This window comes from Balaenoptera physalus (assembly GCF_965194825.1).
Source record: "Balaenoptera physalus genome assembly, chromosome: 2".
Classification (NCBI taxonomy): Eukaryota; Metazoa; Chordata; class Mammalia; order Artiodactyla; family Balaenopteridae; genus Balaenoptera; species Balaenoptera physalus.
Genome location: NC_138883.1, coordinates 46,423,908 through 46,432,939, shown reverse-complemented (window position 1 = coordinate 46,432,939; position 9,032 = coordinate 46,423,908). Strand labels below are relative to the sequence as shown.

Sequence of the window (9,032 nt, the reverse complement as noted above, 5' to 3'; positions counted from 1 at the left end):
GAGATCTCAGTGGAAGTGTTGACAGAGACGGGTATAACTCAGTGGAAGTGTTGACAGAGATGGGCGATACCTCAACCACGGATTCAACCAACCACAGGCCGTGTAGTATTATACTATTTAATACTGAAAAATATCCACCTATAAGTGGACCTTGTGCAGTTCAAACCTGCGTTGTTCAAGGGTCAACTGTATATATGTATATGTATATATATGCACATATATACACATACACATAATACATATTTAAAATTATTATTAAAGTGAAAATTAATACAAAAAACATTCAAATATCTAATTCTAATTTGAGGGGTATAGGGGAGGAAAAAGAGAAAGGGATATGGGAGGACAGTTGATTTATTTCTGAGAATCTTGACACCCAATGCTAATTTTCCTCTAGCATTAAATCCAACTTGAAAAGGCTGACAAGGCTCCTATAAACTGCTTGTGAGACTCTTTTTGGTGTTTCGTACAGTGTCTATTTGTAAGTTTTGTAGATAAAACAAGAGTAGGTGTGGGGTTATTTTACTTTGTAGAACTTAAGATGCCGGCCGCCCTCTTCCTCCCACAACCACCTCAGATCTAATAGGCAGGATCTCAGGATTTTGACTCTGTGACGTGGATTTCGGACTGTGCCTCCTCTCTCTGGCATCAGAAAACACTACCTGAGTTTTGGGCGGGGTTGGCACCAACATCTATTCAGACTCTGCCGCAGACAAGCGCGGACCGCTGGGACAAACGACGAAATAAGACGCTCGCTGGACACCAAGCCCGTGAGCCGGGGGCGGTGCGAGTCGGGGCCCTGCCCCTCTGCGAAGCCAATAACTCTGGACGGGAGCGGGAGGGGCGGGGCGAGCCCTGCAAGCCGCCTCGTGATTGGCACGCAGGCTCCCGCAGCCCGCGAGGCTACCCTTATCTAGACTGCCGGAGCTCCAGGCTAGTGCGGATCTACAAAGTTTGTCCGCTCCGGGGCACCGTAGTGGATTTTACCCTGGCCGAGAGGGCCCGGCTGGGCTAGACTGGGCTCGGCGGCTGGAGCCCGGCTCAGCTTAGGAGACCCTGATGGCTGCGGTGTTTCTAGTAACGCTCTACGAGTACTCGCCGCTTTTCTACATCGCGGTGGTCTTTACCTGCTTCATCGTGACCACTGGCCTGGTGTTGGGATGGTAAGTGCCCCAGGGCCAGGGGCAAGGGACGACGGGGCGGACAGCCAGGGAGTGGGGTCGCGGCGGGCAACAGGGGGCAGAGGAGCTGGGTGGCTGCTGGATTGGGGCACCTGGGGCTGTCGGAGAGCCGGTGCCGAGGACTCCGACTGGCTCCGGGAGGAAAACAAGGTGGACACCGCACCTGCATCACTGCTCCGCATCATCGTCCGCTCCCCGTCGCTGCGCGCATCTGGGGGTGGTGCCGGATTCAGGTATTTCACCCAGCTTGGTTTCTAGACGATAAAGCAACCAGTAAGGGCCAGGTCTTGGTGTTAGGATAGAGAGGTTGTACAACAGGCTTCTGTCCGGAATTGGGGCCTACTGTGTGCCCGGAGTGAACCCGTCATCCGCGGTACAGTCCACAGACGTGGACAGTAAACCGAGTTGATCGTTGTTGTTCTGACCTGAACTGAGCACTTAGCCTCAGATCTTCCAGTGTAAGTTATAACTGACTGAACTCTGTTACCGTTTGAGAATTTAATGGTTTCTACACACATTTCACACCTTTTGAAGGAATATTTAGATCGATAGAACCATAAAGACATAATTTTAGAGCTGGAAGAGACCTTAGAGATAAGTTACACTAAGGGGTAAGGGCACTTTACCTATTGGAGACAAGGAGAGTAGACTGTTAGCTCATCCCTGAGCAATTCTAGCTCAGAAATTCTAAAATTTCTCTCTTGAGGAGATGCCATTGTATCATGTTTAGGGAAGCCTTAAAAATACAGCTATTTGAAACCATCTTACAGGCCCCATCCATTGAGGAGAGAGACATGAGCTGGATTTTGAAGAATGAGTATTTTGAAAAATAAATGGAGTTAAAGGTGTATAGTAGAGAATAGAAAGCATTTCAGAGAATACATGAGCAGAGGGTCAGAGAAGACATGCTAGCGAATAGAGCAGGCTGTGTAAAATGAGTTTAAAAATACCCTTTGAGCACATATATGTGATTAGGTTAAAGAAAGGACACAGCCCTGGTCAATTTCTGAAAATATGCCATCTTTAGGAACTAAGTAAAGTTTTAATGTTTTCACACTGCTTTCCACCCTATCAGCAGTAGATCATAAATTCCTTGTTGGTTGGTGGGGGAAGAATAAGACCAGTTTTACACAATTTGTTATTCTTGACCCATCAGACTTTCTTGCTATTGTTCATTTCAAGAAAGTTTGTAATTGGAGTTAGGAAGATGTTGCCTAAGTGAGAAAAGCTGTCTTAACACAGGATTTTTTTTTTAAATTTATTAATTTATTTATTTATTTTTGGCTGTGTTGGGTCTTCGTTTCTGTGCGAGGGCTTTCTCTAGTTGCGGCAAGCGGGGGCCACTCTTCATCGCAGCGCGCGGGCCTCTCACTATCGCGGCCTCTCTTGTTGCGGAGCACAGGGTCCAGACGCGCAGGCTCAGTAGCTGTGGCTCACGGGCCTAGTTGCTCCGCAGCATGTGGGATCTTCCCAGACCAGGGCTCGAACCCGTGTCGCCTGCATTGGCAGGCAGATTCTTAACCACTGCGCCACCAGGGAAGCCCCAACACAGGATTTTTATTGACTATAATGTTAGTGTTATTGTCTTCAAGAGTGTTAATTTTCCTCCATTAAGGAAAATAAGTAACTAGTTGATAATTACATTATATCCTTAAATTTTAATTTTCAATAGGCCTAATTATTTTAAAATTAATTTTCAGTTGGCCTAATTCAACTAATTAGGTATCTCAGATGTCCGTCTTTAGTACTGGTAAGAGGAAAATGAGTGAAGACCATATTGATAATGATGGTGGCATCTGTGGGTGAAGGGTAGTTAGGAACCTCATGTTTGTGGTGGTTAAGAGACAGACTTTGGGGTCAGACAGACTTAGGCTCAAATCCTGGCTCTGCCAAATTTGGCTTGGTTTGAAAACTTAATGATTATCTAAACACTCCATTTAAGTATGACTTTTACAAGGGTGGAAACCCAGGTAATTGTAGAACTTTCAAAAGTCTGAACTAAGCACTGCTAAGGACACAAGACCATGTAAGTGCCACTCACTTCCATCCTGATTTGGGCCTAACCAGTTATCTTGAGCCTAACCCACCCATTCTCTCCATCTGGGCTAGCTTTGCCCATCTAGATAACCTTTTTACTAGTGTTTATTTGCTGCCCTAAGCCACGGCTGCAGATTCATTGAGTAGAAACAATGAAAACCATCTAGATCTCATCAAATCAACTATCTAATAGTTCTCTAGGCAGAAGGTAAACCCATTCATCCACTATGCTTTTTCACTATGCTTGTCATTTTTTTTAACCTCCCCAAATATAATTTCAGTTGGTCATCTGTTTTCTCTGTCATGGTTCTTACCTCGGTACTGCTGTGCGTTTCTTTCCACTTTTCCCCTGTCCACTTGCACTGTGTGGGAATGGTGAAAGAACAGGAGTACCTGGTGTTGGAATCCCAGTGGCAATAGCAGAGAATCATGCAGCTGGAAGTATGGTATCTCTATTTAACTATGGGATGGTTTCTGTGAGCTCTAATAGCTCACATTTATTAAGCTCTTGCTATTTACCAGGCACTGTGCAGAAAGGAGACCAAAATGCCATATACATCCTTTAATAGTTTCAAATAATCAGGGAACCTGACTCTGCAGCTACTCTCTGCTTCCTCTGGACTGCAGATTATTAAGCTATCATCTCTAGGCTTCATACCACCCGTATATACTCTGCTTTGTGAATCTGGGGCAGAACCTCTAAACCACGTTTCTTCTTTACTGGCTTGCTGCCTCAGTGAGGCTTTGCCTATAGGGGAAGGGGAGTGGAAGGCTAGAGGAGGGCAAAAGGACTAGCTGCTTCCTGTTTGATTCTTGTCCTCCTCTGCCTCACCATAGTGATGGTGCCTCACCCTGGCATGAACAGTTGGTCGCAGTTTATAGTTTTCCACTCTCTTAGAACCAGCCTCATTGTACCCCCTCAAAGATTTCAGTATCCCTTCCTCAGATCTGAGTCCCACGTGCATGGGGGTCTTTCCTCCAAATTTCTAAGCTGTAGCAATCCTCTTTGCTCTGTTCCTTGTCCTAGATGTGATAGTTGCTTCCCACTGTTACTACTTCTTTGATGCTCAGTGTCCCCTTTTTGCCTTTGCAGTTCTTCAACATCTGGTTAGCAATATTTTTACATTAAATTATCTGTTAAAATACTGGTGTGGTTTTGGTCTCTTGACTGGACTGATATATAAGAAATCGTTACTCAGAATGGGATCCTGGGTTGGTGGGGGGGACCTTCAAAGATGGGATTTGCGTTTGGTCATTTCTTCAGCTACTTGCCAACGGGAAATAAGATTCTAGTAATCCATGGCATGTGTTGGCCTCATAATCGATCAATTTACTACCTTTGTGTGATTGTGGTTAAACGATTTCTGAAGTGCGTGCCTTGGGGGACCAAGCGCCTTAACCCTTACAGAGAGGAAATGACAAGCTCATGTCTTTCAACTCTCAGATCAAGTCTTAGAGAATCAAGAGTTTTTATGGTTTTATAGCACTTTACTTCATATAGCCACAAAGCTAAAAATTGAACACAGTTTTATGTGTGCTGGTGTTAGAATTACATAGCCTTGTCAATGTCTCATTTAGGACACTGACTAGAAAAGAGTAGCCCCTGAAACTAGGAATGGCAAGATCTAAATGGACAGAGCTGAGAATCCTGAAACCCCAGTCATTCTGAGCTTTCCTTCTTGGTGGAAGCAGCCCGCTTTCCGTGTCTCAGAAAACTAGCCTTCTCTTGCTTGAAGATCCTGTAATGACCTCCCCCAGGGCAGTTGCTTTGCAAAGGGTGTTTATACTCAAGACCTACCTCTATTACCTTTTGCCACGAGGCCCAGATCTCTTCATGTTCCTCAGGACAGGGACAAAACTCTGACCTAGTCGGAAATAGCCTAGCCTCTAAAAGAATTACAAAAGTTTGCTAATTTATATCATTGCGAATTTGGGTAGTATGTGTGAGAATGGAGTGTGAGTAGGTTAGGCCAAGGGGGATAGAATGTAACAATATAGCGGATTACATTTATTTATCTGGGTGTATTCTCAAAAAACTTCTGACTCTAAAGTGTTAACTCATACTTGATTGACTGAAACTTGGACTCAGAGGTGCTCTATATTTAATAAGGTTGGACTTCCTGTTAACTGTTTGCTTCCTTTTGCTGGTCTACATTCCTGCAGCACTGGCATCACCCTGGCAGTGACAGTTGGCCTGAGTAGCAGCAGTTTATTTTAGTTTACAGTTTTTCCTCATACCTAGAAACAGCCTTATTGCACTCCTTCAGAAATATGAGCACCAGCTGGCCAGCACTCCTACTGGAAAAGTCTGGGTCCAGCTCTGGGGGATTCCTTCTCCCAGCTTCTAAACTGTTATAATCCCCACTCTGCCTTTTGTTTCCTTAGCCTTCGGAGGGATAACTGCTTCTTGCTAGGGTACTTCAGTGTCCCCTTCTTGCCTTTTCAGTCCTCCAGTACTTTAATAGTTCTTTATATTAAAATCTTTGTGTCGAAATAGCTGTCTCCTGCCAACCCTTCCTGATACACTGACCTTGACTATTTCTCATCTTACTTGTCGAATGCAGTAGGTTGTGTGTGTGTGATGAGCTACAGATTCCTTCTTCGGGAAAGAATATAACGTTATTTTGTATTTGCTTAGGGTACAAAATATATGACCCTTCTATTGGCAAGAAATTTCTTGGAACAATCTAGAAGAAAACACAAAGCTCTTAGAAATGGCATTTCAAACCTTAATAGGGCCTTGAGATAACTTATTCTAACCCTTCTTTTTACAATTAAAGGCACAGAATTTTAGAGGTTGAGTAATTTACTCGAAGTCTGTTAGCACATCAGTTTGCGCAGAAACAACCCTCCTTCTCTACCAAGGATTCCCCCAAGAATGTTTTTTATATCCTGATCCAGTCTCAGTGTCCAACTAGCCAAGTGAGGCCAACTTGGGGAGATTGCACAGGAGAGAAGCTTCCCCCCATCCCCGCCCCCGCCCAGATTAACAGCTGCCTGTGTGTTTTCTAATTGGCTTTAGAACTCAAGGCTGAAGGGGTGATAAAAGTTGTTTACTGCTGAGCTTGACACTTTAGCCTTAAAGTAAATTTTTTTCAGGAGGGACTAGGTGAGACTCCAACAAGGAAAGGAGGTCAGTTCTTCTGATTCAGCTGCTGGGTGGAAGCTTAGGAAGTGTGTGCAGGGTAAGACAGTGTACAGACAATATGAAAAAGTGTGGACAGAATTGGAAGTCCCCAGGTTACTGCTGTGCTGGAAGTTTAAGCAGTATGAACAAGTGCAACAAACACTTCAGAAATGGGAAAAAAACAGAATTATAGAAAATTCCAGGAGGATTAAGTATGAAATTTTAACAGTAAAGAGAATGGAAAATTCTCTTAATGGAAAAGAAAGGGGTGGGAGGCTGAGTTTATATAAAAGAGAAAGTAATAATGTTAAGAAACGTTTATTTAGTTGGTATTCTATTGCTAACAGTTGCCAAAATGACTTTGAGTAGAAAAAGATAAAAATGGAATTTGATTGAAAAGAAAATTGCTCAGTTTTCTATTTTACTGTTTCTTCTAATGTCATATCAGCCATGATCTGATACACAGGGCATCAGTGTCTTTATTCATGCTTTTGACTAAAAATGTGAAAAAGGCCAGATGTAGGATGGTGGCCAGAAGCACATCACAGAGTCTATTTACTAACATTTTATAGAACCATTTGGCAGCACCAATTATGGATTGCTCTTTAGACAGTCTCTAGCATTTAACCTTATTCCAAATCATTTCTGGATATTGGCTTTTGAGTAATACATTAAAGATAGAAATATTGGTCCACATCAAATACATTTAAACTGTGAAAGTTTTTTTTGTGCAAAAAAGGATTTTGTGCAAAAGAGCAAGTTCACGATGGGTCAGGTATGTGAAAAGGTTTAGGGTTATTCTAGGCTGAAAGCTCAACGTGAGTCATCAGTATGTCAGCTGACATGATCTTAGACGACATTAAGCATGATGTTTAGGACAAGAGGTGTGGTCAGGCTATGATGTCACTCTGCTACACAGTGAACTCTATCCCCCTCACACCCTGTTTTCCCTTCAAAGCATAAGGATATCAAGGGAACAAGGCTGGCAAAGTCAAATAAGGACCCAGAGCCCTGACTGAGTGCTGGCTGCACTAGCCATGCTTGGCTGACTACTCTTAAGAGGACAAGAATACAAAAATGTCTGAGATGGTAATTCAGAAGTGTAGCAGTGTTAGGCCATAATTCACATAAGGCAGTAATGAAAAGCCAAAGAGCAAAAACATTAACCTTAAAGGAAAAGGTTAATAACTTTTGTGTTAAAATTAAGAACCCTGTTCATCAAAAGGTACCATTATGGGACTTCCCTGGCGGCGCAGTGGTTAAGAATCTGCCTGCCAGTGCAGGGGACATGGGTTCGAGCCCTGGTCTGGGAAGATCCCACATGCCTCGGAGCAACTAAGCCCGTGTGCCACAACTACTGAGCCTGTGCTGTAGAGCCTGCGAGCCACAACTACTGAGCCCTCGTGCCACAACTACTGAAGCCCGTGTGCCTAGAGCCCGTGCTCCGAAATAAAGAGAAGCCACCGCAATGAGAAGCCCACGCACCGCAACGAAGACCCAACACAGCCAAAAATAAATCACACACAAAAAAAGCATTCTCCATTTATGTAAAAAAACAAACAAACAAAAAACCATACTATTATGTATGTGAAAAGGCAAGGTGTAGAAGAGCTGAACATATATCCAATAAAGGGCTTGTATTCAGAACGTACAAAGAATTTTCTATAAATAAGAAAAATAAAGACAGACCAGTAGAAAAACAGGGAAGAGATTTCGAAGGGCTTTCACAAAAGAGGATATCCAAGTAGCAATAAACATAAAAAGTGCTCAACCTCATTAGTATTCAGGAAAATAGAAATTAGAACCATAATGCAGCGCCACCACACACCTACCAGGATGGCTAATAATGTTTTGACAAGGATATGGAGCAAGGGGAGCCCTCATTCATTGCTGGTGGAGTGTAAATTGATACTACCACATAGAGCAGTTGTTAAGATTATCCGCCAAAGTTGAAGAAGCACAGACCTTATGGCCGAGAAATTCCATTCCTAACAGAAATGCATGTACATGTATGTGCGTTGAGAGCCTCTTATGAAAATGTTCATATAAGCATTATTCATAATGGCCAAGATGTGAGGACAACTTAAATGTCCATTAAGAATAGAATGAGTAAGCAGATTATGGCATGTTTGTACAATAGAATACTATACAGCCACAAAAATGCTTTAAGTATAGATACAAGAATGAATCTTCAACATAATGTGATAAAATAGGAAATAAAAGTGTACACAGCATGCTTCCACTTATACGAAAGTTCAAAAGCAGGTAAACTAAATTATAGTAATTGAAATCAAGATGGAGAAGGAAGGGGTAGTACATGGGAGGTGACACAAGGAGACTTTCTGAGGGTATTATTTTGGTTCTTAACCTGAATAACAATTATTTTGTTATTCAGAAAAGTACTTTGTGTACTTTTTTATATGTATGTTATCCTTCACAGTAAAAAGGTTATATAATACAAAAAGGCCAAAGATTGAGCAAGATTCATAACAACAATTTTAAAAGATGTTAAATCGAGGACCTTAGGATATTAGAAAATGTAGACCCAAGATTAAGCATGAGGCAGAGAAATTAAAAATTGAGAGAGAGGAATTTCTTTTAATAACAGATGTGCTTTGCCAGCTGTTGATGTAATGCTGGGCCAAGCAGTGTTGGATAAGCACGCTTAAAGAGAAGCAGCACTGCAC

General features: G+C 42.7%; 1 protein-coding gene across 1 annotated transcript in view; it reads left to right on the top strand.

Moving 5' to 3' along the window:
* Positions 1-721: 721 nt before the first annotated feature.
* The window catches only part of CGRRF1 (cell growth regulator with ring finger domain 1), a 29,126-nt gene continuing 20,815 nt past the window's right edge, over positions 722-9,032 (top strand). Inside the window, exon 1 of the mRNA XM_082450476.1 lies at positions 722-1,163. Coding sequence (XP_082306602.1) covers positions 1,060-1,163 — 104 coding nt within the window. The 5' untranslated portion in view covers positions 722-1,059. The remainder of the gene's footprint in view (positions 1,164-9,032) is intronic.